We start from the raw sequence: 23,842 nt of genomic DNA, 5'->3' as shown, positions 1-23,842 counted from the left end.
AGAAGAAAACGTTTAACTAGTGTGGAGCTATCTGCCACATTTGCCACTGCTGCCTCCTGTTTTGGCCTTGTACCTTTAGTTTTTAATTATATTTTGGAGTGTAAATGATGTTAAATAAAATGAAACTACATTGAAATATCCACTGCAGCTTTCCTTCTCAGTTTTGTTTGCATATTGTCTTATTCTCAAAGTCGTGAACAGTTTCACTCTATAAAATTAGGTATGACTCAGACTTTTTTTATAATTGTAAGAAGAACATTTGATGTTATTATAAGTAGGGAACCTCAAATGGTATTGTAAATATTATAATTACCATCATGAATTAAAAGAAAGCTTTGCTGTCTCACAGGGAAAATCCCAAAATTTTAAATTTTTGATTAAAAAAATCAAGTTTTGTATTAGTACTGATCTACAAAGTTATTCTAAGACATTCTTTTATTTTTCTTTAGGGTTTTTTTTTCATAATTTTTGAACATCTTACTGATCACTCATATAGAGGGATCATATAAATGCAGATACGTTCAGCAAGAGCAGCTTTGAAAGCGTCCATCGTCAATGGTGCGCGCACTAGCCTTTGCAGAGTTTTAAAAAATCTGAAGTGCACGACACGTGCCAAAACGGTGTGCAGGGCCAATGCGTAGGGGCGTGGACGGCGCTATTGCATCACTTTTGGCGCGCACACCCTCGCGTCCGGCGTGACATGTCAATTATGGATCCAGCTTTAGTGGTGGAAAACTGTCATTTCGCAGGTAAAAATATTGACATGCRTTATGGGAAATGTAGTTCAAGGTCACTGCTGGCTTTAAAACAACATATATTTATTTTAAAACAATACATATTTGAAGCTCTTGCAGGCCGCGTAAAATGTAGTAGTGGGCCCCATTTGGCCTTGGGGCCTTGCGTTTTACACCAGTGTCAGTTTAGCTTTACATAATTATTTTGGCTGCAAAGATATGGTAGTCTGTGGTCCAACAGCTAGCTAGCAAACTAGCTTTTTCATGGTTGCTTGGGCATACAGATAACTGTGTAAAGTAAAATTGACAGCAATATAGAGGTTTATAAAATATCRTTCACATCAAACTATGAAGCTTTTTAGACTAGTTTTAAGATGACAGTGATCCATTAAAATGTTCTCAGTTGCATTTAAATTAGCTGTCRGCTCATGACTCCAGTTAAAATTTAACTYATTTTCAAAAYTGAGGCCATTCAAAGAGCCATCTAMAACAGGTAAGATATTAACTGTTCATAACTTTTCCACAGAACACCACTTCAAAYGATTCAAACCCTTTAAGGTTACATTTGGACACATCTTGTGACAGAAAAGTGTCAAAGTCCACCATCCACATGTTTTCTGATAAGAGTGGTGAAAACTGTTTTCCTGTGATAATCTGATGTCTTTGCTTTTTTTGGGGGGGAGAACTCAAGTTTTACATCCTATAAAGTACAATATTGTCTTTCATTTAGATATTCTACGACCTTTAGACCTGAAGATCACCTGATTATGTCCCAAGATCTGGACCCTTACATCTTCACCTCCGACAGTCTCCCCAGTGACCCCCGCTTCCTCCCACCTCTGGCTAATGGTCTTCTGGGCTGGAGGGTGTACAACGACATCATGCACATGGGTGGTGTTTACAATGGGGAGGGTGGACATTGTCACAGAGCTGATGTCCCTTGTCCTCTAGCTGTGACGGTTGAGACAGAAGACACTGCCCAACACAGCTACACTTTGGACACCCACACAGGTACAGAGCAGGTTCTCTGCATTAAAGAGGCTGGCATCATTTCATGCTCTTTTTTTAATTTAAAATATATACATAATTTACAGGCATTTTCACCCACACTCTAACCTCAGCCAGTGCAAGTGTCTCACAGTCTTTGTACTCTCACCGGTTCTACCCCAACATCATGGTGATGGAGGTCCTGGTGGTACGTCAGGGGACCTCAGCAGAGCCAGTTACAGTTCATCTGGACAGCGCATTCACCCCTCAGAGCAAAGATATTGTTTTTGAGTGTGGTCCAGACTACAAAGGTGGACGGTGAGGTTAAAATGTTTTTTTAAGAAACAAGTTCAGCCCCAATTCTGAAAAAGCTAGAAAAAGGTTAGAGTGTTGTGTAAAATGTCAATAAAATCAGAATACAAAGGTTTATACAATAATAAGCTCATAATGGTTTTGCCCTTGAAGAAGGAGCACCACAGAAATCAAGGAACCTCATGTATCTAATATTAGATAAAAATAAATTTAAAATCCTTTTTAAAAATAAAATTAATCACTCAATGCAGCAAAATAAACAGGTCTTAAACTTATTTTTACATAATACTATGTTTCCCCTTTTCATCCGGTGATCATATGCAGAATGCTGTGTGCCAGGAAGTCATACAGTGGTTTGTACAGACAGKTCCTCAATAGTATTTCAATTGGGGGAGGGGATTTAAGTTTTCTAGGAGGTGCGTGACAAAAAATAATTGATAACCACTGGGCTAAACTAAGAAATTTCATCTTTAAAAATTTTTTTTTATGGATTTTGAAGTGGATGGCAGCAACACATCTTCATTGTTTGATAGGCATTAATGCACCGCCATACTATCAGAGAGGCAGGCWTTTGAACTGTTCTTTTTTGCATGATAGAGCTTTAACCATCAAATACTCTTTTGTACCCAGTCCTCTGACTAGTTTGTTGCAAATTAACCTGATTTGTTGCWAAATGCTCCTCCACCAGTTTATTTGCATCACTTACTTTTAAATCCTTTTCAAAGCCTGTTCTGTCTTTTTTAGATGTGTTGCTGCCATCAAGTTCAAACTTACCTTTTATTTTGTTTTTTTAAGTGGTACAATTTCTTACTTTAAACATTTAATGTGTTCTCTATGCAACTATCGTCCCATCTCAATTCTCAGTGTTGTCAGCAAACTGATTGAGAAAACAGTCTATGAGCAACTCAACACTACAGACCACAAACTTTTATATGAGCTCCATTCAGACCCTCTCATTCTACAGACACATGCTTAATTTACCTCACTGATTTTATCAAGTCAGAGATAAGGCAACCTCACAGGTATGGTCCTGCTCGACTTACAAAAGGCCTTTGACAGTGGATCACAGTATTCTCATATGTTAATTGGAAGCCCTGGGGCTCCAGAAACAAGCTGTAAACTGGTTCAAGGACTAGATAACAGACAGCAGTATGCAGATATTGGAGACATAACATCCACTACAACAAAAGTGATAAGCGGAGTCCCACAGGGTTCCATTCTCGGACCGTTACTATTCCTCATTTACTGTATGTTAATGACATGTCTGCTGCTGTAAACTGCAAGCTGCTTTTATATACAGACAACTCGGCTCTCCTAGCAGCTGGTAAGGACACTAAAAATTCAATAAAGCCTAACATCAGAACTTCACTTTATCCACAAATGGCTAAGACAATAAGCTATCTCTTCATCTCGGAAAGACAGAAACAATCCTCTTTGGATCCAAAAGAAGGCTCAATGGTAAAGATCCACTGGACATTAATTGTGATGGCCACCCCCTCTCCAGCAAACCAAGKGAAATACTTTTTAGGTGTGGTGCTGGATGAAACACTCTCAGGCAGTCAAACAACTTATACTGTCATCAGAAAATCTAATGCCAAACTTAAGTTTCTGTACAGGCATGCAAGACATTTCAACATTAAAACCAAAAAAATGCTAATCTCATCCCTCATACAAAGTCATTATGACTATGCATGTACATCGTGGTGAACAGGCCTTCCCAAAAAAACTGAAAACTCAGCTACAGACTTCACAAAATAAAATACTCCGGTACCTCCTGAATGCCAATCCTCGTACACATATAGGTCACTCTGAGTTTGTTCAGGCTCAACTGCTTCAGTTCACCTCTGAGTAAAACAACTGAAGCTTAATCAAATTCTTAATATCTTGTACAGTAAAGCTCCCTCCTGTCTTAAGGCCCTGGTCACTGTAAATGAAAAGTGCCACAACACCTGATCTGGMCCATTGTCTCCAGTTATCCCCACCTCAAAATCCTGCGGTCAGACTTCTTTCAGCTATTTRGGAGCCAAAGCATGGAATGATCTCCCAACACATATACAGTCAATACACCGCATAGAGAATTTTAAATCAAAGCTTCTACTAAACAGTCTCTGCGAAGTGGAGTTAAATCCCTTCACTATGCCCTCAAACTCATAAACTCATCTTCTCATCTGTTATGTTGTATCTGCATACCTGTCTGACTGTCAGGAACTTAATGACCTTTTTCTCCATCACTGTACCTCACTTCTCATCATTGTGTCTATATTCTCCCCCATATAACTCTGTCACTTAATTTTTGGACCACAATGGAAATAAGTGTTTCTCACTTTCTTGTGTTATCCAAGTACTAAYAATGAATGTACTAGATGTGTGTACAATATTATTRCTAAATAAAATCAATCAATCAATACACTCATCCGTGCTCTCAGACATATTCAAGGACAGACCACCACGGCTGAATTCCCAGGAGGCTCCTGTCCCACGGTGCACCTCATCTGGACCCCCGTACCCCCCGCTCTGACGCTGCTGCCTGAGCAGGCCAAGGCTCGCTGGGGCTTCATCCTGGTTGTGGCCAACAGCTCGTGTGCCGCGGAGGATTGTTACGATGAGGCCCTGAGCCTGATGGCGACCGGTGACCTGCGTCCGTCTCACGAAAAGGCCTGGAAGGAGCTGTGGCTTCAAAGCCAGGTGGAGGTGAAGGGGTCCGAGACCCTGTGCAGGGCCCTGATCGGCTGCTTGTTCTACCTCCTCAGCGCTTTCCCGTCCATCCACGACACCTCCGGCTCATTTGGAGGCGTCAGTCCAGGCGGGCTCTCTAACGGTGGGGACGGCCAGGATTATTGGGGTCATGTCTTCTGGGACCAGGTGAGTCTACTGGACGCTCGCTCWTGTGGGCGTGTGTTGTTTCCTGTTAATTGTTTCACTCAGAGACTTCCTAATGCAGGACATCTGGATGTATCCGGGGATAGCGTTGTTCTACCCCAGGCTGGCCCGAGCAGTGCTGGAGTACAGAGTGGGGACGGTAGAGGGTGCAAAAGAAAACGCCCAGAACCAGGGCTACAAGGTATGATGCTTAGATTAATGTGTGTGTATGTCTGTTAGCAAAATATCTCACAAATTGCTTGACAGATTTTAATAAAACTCTTAGCTATAGTCACRGTTACAGTTAAAAGGATGTTCTAAGCTGTAAATAACAGGCCTTTTCTACAACAGATACAGTATTAGTTTATAGTGTTAATTTGAATATGTTTACCGGTTGGTAAAGTGATTTGTTTATTAGAATATCTCTTCCTCTGATACAGTTTTAGGATGAAAACAGAACGGTGTCTCTGTCTTGTTTTTACAGGGGCTGAAGTTCCCCTGGGAGAGTGCTGTGTCAGGGAGAGAGGTGTGTCCAGAGGACATYTACGGACAACAAGAGATTCACATCAACGGTGACGTCACGCTGGCTTTCCAGCACTATCTCTACCTCACTGAGGTATGCTCCCGTCTCCCCGCTCCCCGCTCCCCATCACAGGTTCTGAGTTCAGGATGAGAGCTGAACTCTTTGTTGCAGGATCTGTCCATGTTCACGGAGGGGAAAGGCAGCAAGTTGGTCTTTGGGGTRGCTGATTACTGGGTTTCCAGAGTAACGTGGCAACCTGAGGACCAAACTTATCACCTCTTAGGTAAAGACCACCACTGGAATGTGATTCTGTCTACACCAAGSTTATAATAGTTTGGGATTTTTCATTATAGTTCAGTTTTGGTTCATTGTGACTTTTTTTTCTTTTAATTCAGTTAGTTTTAATTAGTTTTTACAGTGGATTTTCTTTGTTGCTTAGTTTTACTTTAGTTTTTATTAGTTCTAGTATTAGTTTATTTTATAGTTTGAATAAACATATTTGCCAGTGCATCCTCAAGCTTGTGATGTTCTTGTGAGTTAACCAACCAACAGCTATTTGGTCACTAGTTAAAGCAATCTATAGCGACACCTTCCTAAAATAATTGCGTAACTCAATTTTGCCAACTAAAAACTTGGGCGATTATTTTAGGACGATGGTAATGTTTGTCTCCAACCCGGTGCTACCTGTTGCTCGTTTTACACGGGAGCTACTGAGAGAAGCTAGAGTGTCAAGATAATTGTTAGCCATCTTGAGCGAGATTGATTCATGCAGTTTTTCCCTTGAGAAGTATTCCACCGGTTTTATCACCTGTTACCACTACAAGACACTTGTTTTATTTTTCTCCCAGTCATATTCAAAGAAATCTTAAAGTGGACATTGCTGCTTTCTCCCAACTTTTGTTGTCGTCATTTGGCAGGCGATGCTGAGCAGCAGCAGACTGTGAACAAGTGTTGTTACGGCCCACAGCTAATGTGAAACTACTCGACTTGAAAATAAAAAAGGATCCACATGGCTCCAAATAAACTGGCAAACACTAAAACTAAGGATATTCTATCTAGAAGTTCAGTAAGTTTTAGTTAGTTTTGTAAAGAGATTATACAGTTTCAGTTAGTTATCGTTTTTTCTTTTCATTACAGTTTTTCTTATTTTTTAATTTTTAATTTTTTTTATTTTAGTTAACTAAAATGTTTTTTCGATTTTGATTTTTGTTATTTAGTCAGTTTTAGTTAACCCTGGTCTACACGACACGTGGTGACAAAAATATCCATTTTTATATCATATATCAGCTAAATCTCAGGGAGAAGAAAACAAGTTGTCATTGGACACATGTTTACACAGTTTAGACCAAAYTCGTCTTCATTGAGGGCCACATAAAATGCAGTGGTGAACCATATTTGGCCCATGAACCTTGAGTTTGATGGATGTAGCTTAGAATAAAATCAAAATTATTGGATTATTTTATTGTTTAAAAACTGAATTTGAATTTCAATAAAACAGAATCAGGGATTATCTGTTACTGGATGCAACTTCTGYTGTGTTGACCCTGACATCTGTTGCTTTGAAATTAGACTTTTCTTGAATAAAACACCTGGTGGATCTGCTTTATAAAATAATTTTTGACATGCCAGAATGCTTTTTCAATTAAATCCATTTTTTGTTGTTTTTTTTAATGCACTCATATTCATATTATTTTTAATGAATACTCCTTCACTTTTTCTACCATMAGGTGTCATGCCACCAGATGAATATTACTCCAACGTCAATAACTCTGTGTACACAAACGCAGCCACCAAACTCAGGTATCAGTATTTCAAAATTCTTCTGCACAGCTGTTCAGGAAGACCAGCTTCTCAAACCGTTCCTCGTTTGTTAGTTTGCAGTTTGCTGTGGAGTTAGCAGAGCTCCTCCAACATCCTGTGCCCAAAGAATGGCGAGAGGTGGCCGAACGCATCAAGATCCCTTTTGACCAGGAGTCCCGTTACCACCCTGAGTTTGATGGCTACACTAAAGGTTCGTGTTTGGTCCTCTCTGACGCCAAGCCGCTCCGGAAAATCTGGGTTTTCAAACGATATCAGGATATTTTTGTTTGTCACATAGGTCAGCCGGTGAAACAGGCAGACACGGTGATGCTGGGTTATCCTCTGGGCCTGCCGATGTCTGCAGAGGTCAGGAGGAATGATCTAGAGGCGTATGAGTCTGTAACAGACCCCAAAGGTCCCGCCATGACATGGGTAGGCAGGACACAGAGTGGAAAACTGCAATAAGTGGGGGTGGGGGGTGGGGTTGGGGGGTCAAATACTGTGGCCATTTAACCACATGCTGCAATGAGTCAGAAGTCTTAGGACACCATTTTAGTTCAGAAACAAAGGAGCAAATGAAGCATCTGAACACCCCAGCATGTGAGAGGACCTACTATCTTAGACAATGTCCAGAACGTGGCCACCATCTTGAAAGCCTTAGTGGATCAAAGTAAATTTTATTTTCAATGGGGAGGGAGTCATATAGCATACCAAAGAAGAAATGGATCAGATGCTCAATATCTCTTGTGGTCCAGAAGTTATCGACACTTCAGTTCAACACTTTTGTTGTTCGCGTCACAGGCCACGATCCCAGTTGTTGTTGCAACTTTCTGTGTTCATAACTTCTGAACCACAAGAGATAATGCAAATYGATGGGGTGGGGGATGGGGGTTGATTTTTCTGAGAAAATTCTCGTCTTCTTTGATATGCTACATGACCTGCTTCCTACTGGAGAAATCTGACTTTGATCCAACATGGCAGCTTTCCAAACGGGTGCCATGTTCTGAACATAGCCTAACATCATTGCTGGGGTATTCACTTTCCCCTTTTGTTTATGAAGTAAAAGGACRTCCTGAGACTTTTGACTCACCTTGTGCATTATGTTTGTGTCTTAGATAAAACATCTCTAATAAAAGTATGTTCACGACGTAAAAAACCTTGCTGTATTTTTGAAACGAGAATTGCCTTTTTGTTCATGACTGATAAAGAATTCCACCACTTTTGTTGTAAGTTTTCTTTAGTTTTTTTAATTTAATGTTTAGGTGAGAGGAAAATGTGAAAAAAAGTTATGCATCAGTATTTGCAGAGAGAATTTTTGTTTTTCTCCTCTTTTTTTCAGGGAATGTTTGCAGTCGGTTGGCTGGAGTTGGGAGAAGCTGAAAAATCTCAGCGTTTACTTGAAAAGAGCTTCGAGAACATCCAGGGGCCGTTCCAGGTATCGCTGCGTCCCTCTCTCTATCGCACACGTTCATCATGTCATCATTTGCCGAGTGATTACCTGCTCCACACAGGTGTGGAGTGAATCGTCAGACGGCTCTGGAGCTGTGAACTTCCTCACAGGCATGGGAGGATTTCTGCAAGCAGTGCTGTTTGGTTACACTGGTTTCAGGTCATTTAGAAAACATTTCATCTTGTCCAGTGCATAAATAAAAAAAAGGGGGGTTCACATGATGTGCAGCTCATTATTATATTCTCCTGTTTTTAATTTAGAGTTCAGAAGGAATGCCTGGCCTTTTCCCCGCTGCTTCCTGATGACATCAGTGAGCTTTGTGTTCGTGGAGTTAACTACCTGGGCAGACAGATGGACTGGCTGCTCAGGAAAGAAGAAGTCTGCATCATAGTCAGGGAACAGGCCAGATGCGCTCCAAACACTAAACCCCATAAATTAGAAGTTGTCTTGAAGGCATCAGGAGCTCAGATCCCTCTTACACCAGGTATCACACAAGTGTCATATGAAACTGTATTTAAGAAAGTTAAAAAGATTCAAACTTTATCACAAGATCTTTAATAAGATTTAAAAAGGGGAGAAAAAAAATAAAAAATAACCTTAATTGTTGACTCTAATGTCATTTCAGGGCAGCCAGTAACTTTTCCCCGAGAGCCCGGTTGTGTTCGTAAAGCGGAGTCCACATCTTCCTGCTGGCCTCTTTGAAACTCGATCAAGATTTATTGTTTCTATTTGATTCTTCAACAATCAAAGTCACGTTCACAGATTTACTTTACGGTCAATAATAATAAGGATAATTTGTGTATTTAGAAACAAATGCTGACAGTTTTTTGTGTGGAAAAAAATAGAACAGTTTAAATTCAGGTTTTTGCCTTTACCTGCTTAAAACTCACAGAACAATGTGCAGTATTATTTGGAAAATGTAAAAGATGTTTGGTTTAATAAAAACTTTAATCCAAACAAACAGAAAAAGAAATACAAGAAGGTGTTATTTTTTTGTATTAATTTTCTGGCTAGTATGAATAAATAAATTTAGAATAATTGTGTTTTCAAATGTACTATATATTCTCACCAAACTTACTACGAACCAGCTGCAACAATAATCCTTGATAGGTTTTATTTTGTTACCGCTATCTAGGGAAAAACATAGTACTTGAACGCATCACAAAGATTGCCTTCCAATGAGGTATATTTATTTATGTATTGAGAATTTATTGAGTATTCAGTTTATAAAATACTTCGTTGCTGCCTTCCTTTGGAAATGCCGAAGACGGTTTTCAAGGGACACACCTGATTGGAGGAACTTTTTTCAAGGGACACATTTGATTGGACGAATTTTTTCAAGGGCCACATCTGATTGGACGAACTTTTTTCAAGGGACACATCTGATTGGACGAGCTTTTTTCAAGGGACACATCTGATTGGACGAGCTTTTTTCAAGGGACACATCTGATTGGACGAGCACCGTTGTCTTCATTTGACAACTGCTTGTGTCCAAAACTGGAGGCCGTGTTTGTTTTGAGAGGGAGATCTAAATGTTTGTTTTCATTGTTATATGTATTGTAACTTTTTAAGTATCTTCTGTCATTGTTGCACATAACAAGCAACAGTGATTGAAGACCCATTTTCACACACTTTCAGGTCCCACAGTGCACATTTCCTTTCTAATTTTAAGAAACTGAATTTAAAAAAATGTAAATGTTTGACAATTTGTTCCTCCGTGTCTTTAGGCGGAGCGTAAGAAACATAACATGCGTCGATTGGTGCGTTTAAACCTTGACTCCACCCTTTTGTTGAGTTTGTTCGATTTTATTGCCGTCCTGCCAGGTTCTGCTTCCCGCCCGCACGTTTTACTGCGATTGCTAAGTGAGTTCCGCCCTTTACAGATGTCACAGTGTACAAATCAAACTGCTCAAACAGCTGCGTCTGGCTTCAGGATTGGCTCGTGAGGTTTGAACAATCAGTTTAAACAGTTTCAGCGGGTCTCTCAAAAGATTGCAGGGTTGTAGCTAGTAGAGAGCATTGAAATAGGAAAACAGGGATTCCAGCGTTAGTTTATTTGCGAGTATGCGATTGTTTTAATAGATGAAAATAGTGGCGCAACGGTAATTGTAATTCCCTTGAAGAAAATAAAACATCAAAGGTAAATATTTTCACGTTAGCTCATGCTGTTAGTGTTAAAAGTTAGCATAGCGTTAACAATTCAGGCATTGCCGGAAGCGGAAAATAAAAGCTATTTCAAAGCTGTAATTGGTTTAAAATCCATCATGTTATATGTTCAGTGACGTATCGGAACTCTGGCTGTTTGTATGTTACATTTGTTGAAATTATTTTCTATTTTTTTCGTTGTCGCTAAGTTCAGCTAGCACTTTTAGCCTGTGGTCGTTGACCTACGTAGTTTTGCTCAATTTTTAGCTTGAGAAATGCTGGTTCAAATATCTTTTGTTTTTAATAACAATAAATCACTGCCTAAGAGATTAATACTGATAGAAGTGACCACTAAAGATATGAGATTATTGTATTTTATATATTTAGTTATTTAACCAGGCGAGTCCCGTTGACATCGCAGATCAGGGAGGCCTGGGCCTGAAGGCAACCTATTGTACATGTAGACGTTGTCCGAGACAACTTATTTTCATTTCGGACAATCAGATCCTGTCAACCTGGCTGACTGAGAACAATTATATATAATAAACTTTGTATACAACACAATATACTTGTTAAATTACATTTTTCTTGAGATTCTTTTGGACAACTAAAAATGTTTTTCGGACAACCAGGTTTTGTCAACAGGTTGGACAACCTGAAAAATATCCTTATGTCTACCCCTGTTATTTAAGATAGTTTTATTTAAAAAAGCTATGTACTTGCACCATAAGTTTGAGATAGAAAATGGTCATTTTATAGTAAAATGTTTCCATGTTTTAAAAATGAACTGCGTGATTTGCTTTTGACACAAATACACATTACAACTTGTCCAATAAGCAAACATATTTTTTTACTCTGGCTTTCAAAGATCAAATGCCATGTTTTCTTCTAGAGAGAACAAATACTAGTACTTACATGGCAAATAACAAAATCCTCCTTTACTAATGGAGTTTGTTTATAAGCTTTCTTGATTATTTTTCTTTTCTTGTTTCTCAAGCTGCCATTATGACCTCCGTAACCTCAGCAGTGCGCTCCCTCACGGAGATGTTTTATAAGAAAACTCAGGAGTTCATCGGTGAGATTGTTAACACTCACATGGTTTGGCTCGAGGAGATCCAGCAAGAAGCAAATAGCAGGTTCACAAGGTATGTTTGACTTGATGTTACAAAACAAAGGTTTACGGGATGAAGCTTTGGTTTCTCTTTGAGTTTTTCTTTTCTTACCAAGTTGTTTTTTGTTTATTTATTTCAGAGATTTTAATACAGAACCAGAATTGATGCCAAAAACGCCATCACAGAGAAAAAGAGGTCGCCGGAAGCGTGTATCTTTAGGGCGCCAGGAAGAWAGTCAGGGAAAGAGGTATGTAGTTTCAGTAAATGTCCTTCAAAGCACATGGTCTTTACAATCTATTAAGTTTTTGTTTTTACTTTGTAGATTTTCAAAAGGAAGGCGCAGTAACCTTCGTGGCTCTGTGGTGAAACCGTTAAACTTTGTTGCTGAAGAAGTAGCCATTCCCGAGGCTTCCACGTCTGAAGCCAGCGCCGCGTCGAGGCCGAAACGAACAACACGCAAAAACAAACAGACAGAGCTCACGGTGGCAGCTGATGAGAGCCAGTCGTCCTGTGAGGGTAATGAAACCGARGAGGTGCAGAAGAAAGAGCAAATAGATGAAAAACTGAAGATTGCTGACATCAAACTGCAGGATACTTGCAGCCCCCCTCAGTCTCCCCCTAAGATCCCATCACCTGAGGTAACCGTCAAGATCTCTACAGAGGAACGCTTGTCTGCAGAGTACGCCATGGAGGCAGAGGCCTCTTCGAACCGTGTTGCTACAAAGATTGCGATAGCTGAACCTGCTAAAAGCTCAGGGCGCACCTCGGGACGATGCTCGCTCAAGCTGCGTCACTCTGTGGCTGGACTTCGGCACAGCATGACCCAGGAATCTGTGCGCCGTGCCTCACGTCGCTCAATGCTGAAGAGGAAGGCATCTCGCAAGAGCAAGTCTTCGTGCAACAGCAGTGTCACTGGTACGATATTAGGTGTTTGTTTTATTTGTTTGAACAAGTGTGAAAATTCATCCCTAATTGTATTTCTTTTTTCTTTTTTATGCTGTTTTTATGTGTAGCTGAGGATTCCTGCATGGATACTGTAAATGAGGATGAAGCACCGTGAGTAAAGCCACCTTGTTTTCATTTATTAGTGTATTGTTGCACGATACAAGAATAAGCAAAAGTTGATGGTCTATTTGATCTTCTACTCTGTTGACTCTTTGCATGTGATGTCACACTCTTCCTCACTTCTGACGCCCCATCACGACACGTTCACGCGATTAAGTGATGTAGTTGCAAAGTGCCAATACAAGTCCAAAGCACAAAAAAAAAGTATCATATATTTTAGCCTCAACTGCAGTGTGTTTCTTGAGGCAAGAACTTGCTCACGTTTTTGTTTTTAGTTTGGTAGAACCTGACTCTTAGTACTTTTTTTGTTTGCAGTGTGGATGTTTTAAAATGTTTGTTTTTTTGTCTAAAACTTTAACAACTATGTGATGTATTCCCTGCTGTAGCATACCTGGAGTTTCACCTGCAGACTTGGTGGGTAATGATGCACCAAAGATCCAAAATGAAACATCAGAGGTATCGCTTAGTTTGAATTCTTTAAAAAATAAAAACAATGTTTGAGCCTTTTGAGTTATTAATGTGTGTTTGTATCTTCAAATCAAAGGTAATTCAAACAAATAAATGCGAAGTTCCATTAAACGTGCGCATCACTCGCTCTGTGGCTGCTAACTCTCCCAAACTGGCTCCCCCTACATTATTTAGCACTGAGCTAAAAGTTAGCACTCCAGTCAAAAAAGCAGGTATGGAAAACTTTATTCTTTTTGTTCTGTATTTCTTTTACTTCGATGGTCATGTTGTAACATCTGATCTTTGCTTTTCTCTTCGGTTGTAGCTGAGAAACCGCCACCACAAGCAGATCGAAGGTGTGTGTCCTCTATTGTGATATTTTTATATTTGTCTTGTCACTCAGTCTATATTTCCGTGTTTTCAGGCCGAGTCGCAGCACTAAACGTAAAGCACCAGATACTGTAGAAAACAGTCCATCTAAGAGGTTTTCACCCCCCAAGAAAAGTCATAGTGTAAGATGCGGGCGGGGGGACTTGAGTTTATTGAAGTGGTTTTCTCATTAAACAAAATGTTTGAATTATTTACTTTGTTTTGGCAGGCAATCAAACCCAACATGAGATCTTTCCTGCACACTGTGCAGAAGAATCAGATGCTCATGATGACCCCAAACTCCTCCGGACGTGTTGGGGTGATGAAGTCTTTCATCAAACACACCACGCCTTTAAGAGTTGATCCTAAAGTAAGTCACACATTTAAAACAATAAAGGATCACTGTTCTTAGTCTACACTTTGATTAGGCCTTAGACCTTATTGGAAATGTAGTGTTTTCTAAAAACATAGGATATGTTAAAGATGCACAGATTGGATTGATGAAAACTTCAAGTTTTATGATTTTTGACAAACTTGGATGATTTGCACAGTAGACACTTAAATATGACTACAAAAAAAGGTGTCCAGCATATGACAAGCAAGAGTCTTTTTAAAGGGCTTGTTGAGCTGGACTTTATAAGTTGAGGAATGTCATTCCATGCTAAACTTAACAAAATTATTTCTGACCGTAACAGTTTTTAAAGGCTGGTAGTATCAGTTGTCCGCTTGTAACAGACCTATGTAAGTGACCATTTCCAAGATTTGGTTTGGGCATCAGAGCAAAAAAGAGTTCCATACTTGGCTCTATGAAAATATAACTTAATCCCACTATACAAAACATACCGGTAATTCTGAAAAGTGGAAGCATTTGACAAAGAGCTGTACAGTGATGAGTCCAACTAGGAAGTTTATGAATTTTGTAGGCCCTGTTGTAGAGCCTAGCTATGGGTTCTAAGATTTCATTAGTAGTAGTAAGAGACCAGACAGGTAAACGGCACAACATGGTTGAAAGTATAATGGCATGAGGATAACTTGCTGGTACAAAGCTCTTCCCTGAGCTCCTGCCCAACAAAGCCCCCCCACCAAAGCATTGTTGTGAAGACGTGCTGAAGTGGGAGTGTCAGGAATGGTAGGAGGTTCTTAAAGACTGATGCAAAGTCCAACTTATTTTTGATATGTACAGCTTTTTCATAAAAACTAGAGTTGGGCAAAATCATTGTTTGCAATTAATTGTCAGAAAGACTTTACCGGTAATCTATTTATTTTTTGACACTTGACGATTAAAACGATTAATGCCACCTGGCAGACTGACTTGGGATTTCCCTGGTCAATTCCCTCAATGCTCCTCTATGCTTCAAATATGACAAACGTTTTTTTAAAACGTTCTGTAATTTATTTATCATAACTCCTCCGGTTTTACTTGGTCTATCAACAAAATTTTATGTATATCTTGATGTCTGTACTTTTGACACAGTTTGGAACAGATTTTTACAAAGAGCAAATCTTTCCTATAGATGTCCTGATGCATCTCCGTAATCCAGGTAGAAAAAATTCAAAAAATGGGAGAGGACCTACTTATTTTTCTTTTTGAACTTTCCCACTAGAGTGATTTAAATTGGTCATGCAGGGCTCTAGAGTGCGACCAGATTTCCTAATAGTACAACACAAAAAAACGTCTGGTCGCCCAATCGTTCGAGGGGGAACGGTTGCCCCCTGAGAAAAATGTTTCCATGTTCCATAAAAAAATAATCCAGCAGTATGAATGGTCGCCCGCCGACAGTCTCATCTCTCCACACTGCGCTCTGCTTTCGGGCTCTGCTCCACACCTCCCGCGCACACACACACGTTTGTTGTTCTATCCTCATGGGGACATTGGCTTCCATTCATTTCCCGTCAATTCTGCAGCCAACTATAACCTCCCAGGTAGGCTATACACCTGACCCAAACCCTAACCTCACCTGGCTGTGTGTACCGGGGAAATGGTCAATAATTGTACCCACCATGAAGCAAAAATCTATACACATGTGTGTGCGCACGCATAGTGAAACAACCGTAGGGTTTTTTTTTTGTTTKTTTTTTTAAACCCAGATCGGTGTCTGAAAACCAGTTCTTGTTAACTGCAGATGAAAACAAGATGTGAACGGTTGCTCGCTCTTAAGTCCATCTTGTTAATTTAACAGTCGGGGTCTGAGCACTGCAGATCATTTCAGCAGCATGAGGAAGCTCACCTGTATGGCAGGCTGCTTTTGCACTTAATCGACTTCACCACAGTTGCATTCCAAGGATGTGAAATGGGTTCTTCTGGGTCTCAGGAGGATAAAACTAGACATACTGGATATTTAAGTCAAATAATATAAGATAATAAGATTCAACTAATGATGAAATTGCAGACTTTTATGCATTATTTTAAAAAAATTGASACAACCTTTTAATAAATATCAGTAATATTTCTATTATTAATCAATATTCTCTGTTCATCATTCTGGTTTATCCAAGGCCAAAGATCCATAGGGCCAAACTAGAGGAGTTGTCCATCTGAGGGGCATGTGTCTAAAAAAAATTAACCATGAAATGTTTAAGATGTTTATAAAATGTTCAGCCCTTAAACATTTGCACTTAGAATCTTATAGAATCACTTTAAATACTTTTCAGTAAGTTATAGGTCTTGTACAATTCTGATTCAAATAAAGAACTTTATGTTTACTTGATTGTTAACTAATTGTTTTTGAGTTAATGTTGCCTTAATGAACAATGATTTAAAAAAACAAGTGAAACTGATGTTAAATGCGACATGGTTGAAAATTTGGATGCACCTAACTTTTGTGCTGGTGCRCCTAAGAAAAAAAATGTTAGGCACACCAGTGCAAAAAGTTAGTCTAGAGCCCTGTCATGTGACCAGGATATGCAGGCGTCCAGGGACTCCAGGGGATTAAATCGTCATATCTTCAATTGTTATCGGCTAAAAACCACAATTAATCGTGATTATAATTTTTTTGTCTATCACCCAACCCCAGTAACAACTGAAGGTAAATTATGTGCCTGGAAAATACATTACCCCCTCTTCAAATTAGAAGAAACACTTTCTACAGATATATATTCTTTTACAAAGAGTTAAAATTTAAGTTTACAATTCAGACTGAAATTATGGTGGAAGTGTAACTTGCCAACTATGTAGTTCTTAAAGTCAAATCAGCTCAAATTAGATGAAGTAGATCAGGGCTGTGACTCTGAACTAACAGAAAAGTGCATTCAATGATTCTCTAGTAGTTCTCTTATTTAGTGAGTCTATTTTTCTTCTCCTCCTGTCTTCAGGTCAACATTGGCACAGTGGTGAGTGTCATGTTGAAGCTCTGTCTGAAGGGTTTTGGTGTCTCTCTATGTCACACTTTGACTGGATTACGTTTCACTTGGTACAAAAGAAGCCCCTTTCCCACAGCTGCATGTCAGGAGGATGAGAAACAGTTGTGAAATTGTCATTCAGTAAAAGTTAAAGAGTCAACACAAGGAATTCATAAGTTAAAACACTTAATTCAGTACAAAGTAAAACCATGACTAAAGGTCCATGTGTGGAAGGGGCTGCTTTAAGCTCATTTGATCCACAACCCAAACATAAATTGTTCATCTTTTACTTTACTCATGTCTCTGTCTGATTCAGCATCATTTTATCACCTAAATTTTAGCCTGGTTAAAAACTGGTGACATTCATTCACTCTGGGTGTAATTGTTTTTATTTATTTCATTCACTTATGTTTGAAGTCCCTTTGTGGTAAAATTACAATTTTTTTTTAAGTTGTTGAACTGATTATGAATTAATTTGTTCTTTATAGCTATATTTGCTTGAACAATGTATTATTTAAATAGTTTATTTAACCTGAAAAGAAACCTTTTTGAGGTTTCATTGTCCTGACCAAAAAGACTGTTTCAGACAAGAATATTATTTTATTTCTTTTAGTGAAATAAATTGTATAAGGCTGGGAAAAGACAGAATGGTTCCAAAGCTGTTAATAATTGCTGGAGATGGACTTCTTTTAGCCACTCTTGATATTTGGACACTAATATGCTGGAGCACTGTGTGTTGAACTAATTTTAATAGTAATACTAATTCTAATAGGTGTAGTAGAACAGTAGATTAGGTTTTACTGTGTATTTGCTTTAAATTGTTCATTTCTTGTTTATTCTGATGGACCCAACAATAACGAGGAAAGGTTAATTTATCGTCCTGTAGCTAATTTTATGATTTTTAGTATCTTTCTTAAATTGGCTGTTTTATGTTGATTATGTCATTTTAATTTTTCTCTCATTCTTGCACGTTCCTTTAGAATATTCTAACCATCACATTAAACCCTGTTTAGTTTTTCTGAATGGAAACTGTTTCCTTTTACTCTCCACTCTTCATTCACTGGTGTTGTTTTCTCAGACAAAAGAGCGTCACAAGCTGGAAGCACTCAGGAAGAAGCAGGAGCAAGAGGAGGTGAGGTGTAGGGAAGGAGGAGCAGGAGGAGGTGAGGTGTGGGGAAGCAGGAGCAAGAGGAGGTGAGGTGTAGGGAAGGAGGAGCAGGAGGAGGTGAGGTGTGGGGAAGCAGGAGCAAGAGGAGGAGAGGATGAGGAAGATGGAGGAAGAGAAGAGACGCAAACAAGAAGAACTTAAAAGGTTAACCCTGTGCACCTTTTTTGAGAGTTGATGAATATTTGTACGTATGTTTTTATTCACTTTGAAAATTTGTATTCCAGGAAGAGAGATGAGAGGATAAGAAGAGTGCTTGAGGCCAAAGTTAAAGAAGAGCAGAGGGAGGAAGAAAAGAAAAAGAAAATTGAACAAAAAATGGCTCACATTGATGAGAAAAATGAAAAGGTATTCATTTTGTTGTAGCATAAAAATTCAGTTTACTTTTTTGTTCTTTTTATTTGATTTTTGTTCTCCCCCCCCCCGTACACACAGCGTCTCATTGAAGAGAAGAAGAAGTTGGCCTTGAAGCGACAGGAGGAGCTGGAGCAGAAGAGGAAGATGGAAGAGGAGGCCAAGAGGAAGAAGATTCAACAAGCTGTAAGACCTCTTTATTTCACGTGCTGCTGTGTTCTGTGATACAAGATGAGTTTGTAAGTAATGTTTGTTTTAAACCTTCAGGAGGAAGAAAAGCGGCAGCAGGAGCTGGCTGCTAAGAAGGCAGAGGAGGAGGAACAAGCTCGCAGAGAGCTGAAGATGGAGCAGGAGCGTGAAAGGGAGCTGGAGAGAGAACGACAAGCTGCTGCTGAAAGGTTCGTTTGATAGGCTGATCATCCTGTCATGAGCTGTTCCAGACATGTGGCTTCATTTGTCTTGTTAGTGGGGCTTCACTAAAAACTCTCTTACTTCACTTGGTTTAAATTCTGACAAAAGCTGTTTTCTGTTAAATTAGTGATACACTTTTTTATATAATACAGGGAGAGACTGGAAAAACAGAAAGCTCTTGCTTTGCAGCGTGAAGTGGAAAAGGCAGCGAGAGAGAAAGAAATGAGGGACTTGGAGGAAAAACGAAAGGCTCTCGAGGAAAGAAGAAAAATGGTAAGAGAATGATATTTAAGAAGTGAGTTGTGTTTTTACTTCAAAAGTAAAGTAGTTTTTATTGAAGTTATAGAAGGACTTATTTGTTTTGTTGGGAGCATATCAACTTTAKACTTCTTGAATGAATCATGTCAGGAAAAATTGACACCTGATGAGATGAACGAACCGACTCCAGCATGAGGCTCTTTCTCATCTGCAAAATGTTGACTCAATCACGTTGACAGGTGCTATCAGAGAAGAGTTGTTTCTGTGTGTGTGTCTCTAGCACATTTCCCTAAAATAAGATGACTCAGCAGCTCTGAGTTTGCTCCTACCACTCTTCAACTCTTTGGGCGTTCATGTTATTTTGAGGGGAAAAACAAGTTTTTTGTTTGTTTTTTACCAGGAGGAGCAGCAGCGGCTGGCTGCAAAAGAGCAGGCTCTTAAAGAAAAAACAGCAAAGCAGAAAGAAGCTGATGCTAAACAGGTATGTTACCTGAGAGAAATAATACTTAATCTGAAGTGCACCCGCATGGTTGAACTTTTAAGCTGTCTTACAGATAATAAAAAACAAAACAAAACCTATTTTYTCTCTCTATCATGGATAAAAATAAACAATTTATTTGAAGATATCTTTTATGGAACTCAAGGACACTGTACAATAAAATACATTAGCAAATGTAGTAAAAGAACAGTAAAAATAAGAGATGAAACGTTTCACTAAAGAAGAACCCATCCAGAGGACCTACTTATTTTTTCTTTTTGATATACAGTATAACATGTAATTTTCCTAAAACTTTTCTCTAGCTTATTCAGAACTTATACAAGAATATAAAAGTATTTATGACTTACGCACATTTTCAGTGTGGCTTATATACCGTACATCATGTTGGAGTAATTTTCAGCACCTGGGACCAAGTTTACATAAGTTGTCCAAAACGTTAGTGTGGCAGGTCTTTAAATATAACTTAAAACATTCAACTGGTTTCAATCTCAAAACTACACTTGGAAAAAATCTAATTAAGCTTTCATCACAGTTCAGTAAGTTAGTTATTCAACTTCAAATAGTTTTTGGATATTTCTTCTGGAAACCACTAGAGGGATCCTGAGTACCATCAGTGGTACTTGAACCACAATTTGAGAACTAGGAAGTGTACAGGATTCCCTCACATTTTGTTTTTAAACACAGTGAAAACGTCCTATATTTAGTTGATATTTAGTTCATGAATAAAATTAGACTCTTGCTGTTACACCAGTTTTTATTTTCTTGTTGTTAGCATCTCTACAAAATATGAACAWGCAATTATCCTGATGAAGTAGTACTGGTATTATTTCAGTGAAAATGTGCTCCTTTTTAAAAAAAAAATAATAATAATCAAAGTAATGACATAACTTAATGTGTGTTGCAGTGCATTTTTAGATATCAGGGTTTTTAAACTAAACAAACTTTTCTCTTTTCTCTTTTTATTCTCAATTTGAATAAAGACTTCAAACCTGAACGCAACTTTTAATTTGGAGGTAAGGGTGAATCTCAGCTGTGCACACTCACTTGTCACCATCATGTTAACACACTGCTCTGCCCTTTAACAATGGTTATACTTTTTTATATTTACCGTGCTTTACATATGAGTTTCTGTTCATGCATAAGTCTTGTTTGCTTAGAGGCCATTTTTCTTGTGTAAAGTCTTCATTTCCTGTTTGTTTCCCCTCCAGAACTCTGTAATGAGCACACCAGTRGGAAAAGCTGGAGGCCTGAATGTTACCGTAGATTTGAACGTATGTATAACACATAAGGTTTTATTGAAAAATACAACAGGAACTTTCTGCCATGGTGAAACTTTAATTGAATTATGTTGTCTCCCACCATGCAGCCAGCCTCGCCACAGTCATACGCCATCACTCCAACTGGTGGCAATAAAACTGCCAAGGGTTTAGACGACTATGGAATGGACCAAAACAGTGACGACTCCACAGATGATGAGTCGGCCCCGAGGAAACCCATCCCATCCTGGGCAGAAGGTATGAATGGCTATCTGGGTTTTGGGTGACCAGTTATTGTAAAGCACATGGTGTCTGAACTTACATCAAGTCGAACAGATTCTCACAAGATCAGAGTCGTACCACTTTTCTTTTATGTATTTTTTCTCATCACCTCCCTTTTTAAACTCATCAATCGATCATTGTGATGGTTTTCTGCCTCAGTGTGAATGTTGAATAAATCTCCCATGTGTCATGTACTAACAGACCTGCCTGATGTTTTTACTCTTCAGGTCCCAATCTGAAGCAGATCATTATGAAGCAGTACTACAATCCTCCAGATTTTGACTCCTTCTTTGGGGTCATTGAGCCACCAAAACTGGAGGACATATTTTATAAAAGCAAACCTCGGTATTTCAAGCGAACCAGCTCCGCGGTGTGGCACTCACCCCCGTCTGGAGCAAAGTGATATTTTCACATAGATGCTGGCTGATCCTGTTTTACACACCGCTGTATAAATTTTATTGTTTGTCTGTTTCAAATAAAGTGTTTTTTTTTTCCCCTTCCCATTTTTACAAGAGGTTTAGTCTCACTTTTGTTAGTAGTCAAAAAGACAGTATGCACAACACTGGAAGTGTGGGCAGTTGTAATTTGTGTTTGTATTTTGTGCTTTTATAGTCATATCTGTTCTAATAAATGTTTTAATTGGCAATTTATTAGTAATTAATTTGATTTTGATAATGAAAGAAATGCTAGTTCCTATGTTTATAAAAAAAGGCTGAGCTAAAGTGTCACGACAAAGTGAGTGAAAAATTAAAACTGCATCAAGCTAATGGGTYATATTTATAGGGTTAACTACCGGTAATCTTGTAGGCTTAATATGTTTTGAGAGAAATCTACAATCTGGGACTATTATTGTGAAGGGTTGAACTTTGTAAGATACTCTTATTGTGGAGGATGCGTGCCTGCTGCTGTGTTGGCACTGTGATGGGAGTAATAAAGTCTACAGGCCTGACTGTTTAGTTTGTACTTTTCAGTGCTTTTATCTTTGTTTTTTAAACATGCAACACAAAATGACTTTAGATTTGATTTTATTCTGAAAAAGCAGGCTCCTGCCTCAGTGATAATATATTAGTAATATTTTGGATAAAAGCCTCCTCAATGCTGTGTGCAGTTTAGTTCCTTTATATTGGTAATGGTTTTGATGTCAAAGAATTCTAGTTTATGCTTTAAAGTTTCATTACAAAACTTAATCAGGTCAAGGTCAAATACGTATTATAAAAATACTTTCAAATCATTGCTTTCAAGGATAATTTCAATATATTTCCAAGGTGAAATTTGTATTTTTTGCAAATGAGGATTTAAATCTTGGACAAAAATCAGAGCTGGAGTATAAAGAAAAGACTCAGCGTCATTTCAGAGTCCAAGAAGCACCTTTGGTCAACCAGTGGAAGCTCCCCCACACCTCAAGGATAAGGACACTTGAACAACAAAATGTTCATGTTCTGTAGGTCTCAGATTTCAGCTTTCTACAACCTAATGCAGCAATAAGCCTGAATGTCCAGATACTTTATAACACCTTCATGCATGTGACCAAAACATGAATCTTGTGAATCAAACAAAAAACTCAATAGCTTTTTATCGTCTGGTCTAAACTTGTAAATATAAAAGTTTCTGATAAGAGTTACAAAATTACTCTTTCAAGTTGAAATTGTGGCAAGTTTTGTGTGGCCTATATTTAGTCCTTCAATGTTGGTTATGATGCATTCACTGCGCATCGGAAGAATTAAAACGTCAAAATAATGTGACCTTACAAACAATTTTTGGGCTCATGGCGAAGTATAAAAAACTGATCGATTTTCAGTATCATTAGTTTAATACTGGATTTTAATGTATTTTGTATTTTTTAGTACTGGATAAAGCACTGTTTGAAAAGGAAAATTTCCGAGCTGTGATGCTGAGAATGCACCATTTATGTCAAGTCGACCGTCTGACGTAATCATACGGTGCGCGCGGTTACGGGCAGGTTTGGGGTCAGGGACGTGTAACTAACATTTTAGAGTAAACACTCAGTAATTAGGTGCTGAAGAGAGTAGACGTGCATCGAAGTAGGTACGTTTGTCTTCACCTAGCTGCTTAGCTTTAATGCTAGCTTGCTAACTTATTGTTTCTGAAACTTACAGTGAACTGTTTGCAAAAACGTGGCTCTTTGTGTCAGTGCTATTTAGCATTGTTTATTTTCATTTATGTTGATTAGTAGACAGCTAGCTTGTAAATAAAGAAGTGGATTTTGGTGGTATGTTGTTTATTTCGGCGTAGGCCGTTTCTTGATCGATATGATGCATTCAGTTTAGAAAATCTGCTCCAMAAACAGCCTAGGGGAAAAAATACGATAAAATAAATATTATTCAGAGAAGTTATTCGGTAAAATGGCCTATTGAACTTTCACCCACTTTGCTGCATCATGGTGGAAATCTCAAGGACACGACTTAAAACATCCATGCATGGTTGTGGATTAAATGATCAGTTGCAGCCATGTTT

The 23,842-nt window shown here is 38.7% G+C and overlaps 3 protein-coding genes across 5 annotated transcripts in view; all 3 read left to right on the top strand.

Annotated features, from left to right (window-relative positions):
• Positions 1 to 1,249: 1,249 nt before the first annotated feature.
• pgghg (protein-glucosylgalactosylhydroxylysine glucosidase) lies at positions 1,250 to 9,640 on the top strand (the record flags this gene model as incomplete). The annotated part of the gene is given in 13 exon segments (XM_014013637.1): positions 1,250 to 1,745; positions 1,829 to 2,039; positions 4,460 to 4,895; positions 4,975 to 5,094; positions 5,377 to 5,508; positions 5,587 to 5,698; positions 7,143 to 7,215; positions 7,290 to 7,426; positions 7,514 to 7,647; positions 8,555 to 8,650; positions 8,727 to 8,824; positions 8,926 to 9,149; positions 9,291 to 9,640. Coding segments are annotated over 13 exon segments (2,094 nt in total). The 3' UTR covers positions 9,368 to 9,640.
• Positions 9,641 to 10,641: 1,001 nt separating this feature from the next.
• incenp (inner centromere protein) lies at positions 10,642 to 22,316 on the top strand. 2 transcript variants are annotated; one of them, XM_014013635.1, is made up of 22 exons: positions 10,642 to 10,805; positions 11,808 to 11,955; positions 12,062 to 12,169; positions 12,245 to 12,837; positions 12,936 to 12,978; positions 13,374 to 13,443; positions 13,532 to 13,667; positions 13,760 to 13,790; positions 13,859 to 13,946; positions 14,033 to 14,173; positions 17,116 to 17,133; positions 18,221 to 18,274; positions 18,399 to 18,454; positions 18,535 to 18,655; positions 18,743 to 18,847; positions 18,929 to 19,059; positions 19,225 to 19,345; positions 19,731 to 19,811; positions 20,810 to 20,842; positions 21,038 to 21,100; positions 21,196 to 21,343; positions 21,595 to 22,316. In XM_014013635.1, exons 2-22 carry the CDS (start codon positions 11,816 to 11,818, stop codon positions 21,768 to 21,770), a joined length of 2,457 nt encoding a protein of 818 aa, XP_013869089.1. In that variant the 5' UTR covers positions 10,642 to 10,805; positions 11,808 to 11,815; the 3' UTR covers positions 21,771 to 22,316. The 2 variants fall into 2 exon arrangements, with proteins under 2 accessions (XP_013869089.1, XP_013869090.1); XM_014013636.1 differs by lacking the exon at positions 17,116 to 17,133.
• A 989-nt stretch (positions 22,317 to 23,305) lies between these two features.
• Positions 23,306 to 23,842, top strand: part of fth1b (ferritin, heavy polypeptide 1b) — a 3,322-nt gene continuing 2,785 nt past the window's right edge. Inside the window, exon 1 of one of the 2 annotated variants that reach the window (XM_014013633.1) lies at positions 23,306 to 23,413. The gene's annotated coding sequence lies outside the window, so the exon portion shown is untranslated. The remainder of the gene's footprint in view (positions 23,414 to 23,842) is intronic. The other variant, XM_014013634.1, reaches the window with a different exon arrangement.

Source organism: Austrofundulus limnaeus, unplaced genomic scaffold (assembly GCF_001266775.1).
Source record: "Austrofundulus limnaeus strain Quisiro unplaced genomic scaffold, Austrofundulus_limnaeus-1.0 Scaffold104, whole genome shotgun sequence".
Taxonomy (NCBI): domain Eukaryota; kingdom Metazoa; phylum Chordata; class Actinopteri; order Cyprinodontiformes; family Rivulidae; genus Austrofundulus; species Austrofundulus limnaeus.
The sequence above is the reverse complement of the archived record's forward strand: the minus strand, read 5'-3'. Positions and strand labels throughout refer to the sequence as shown.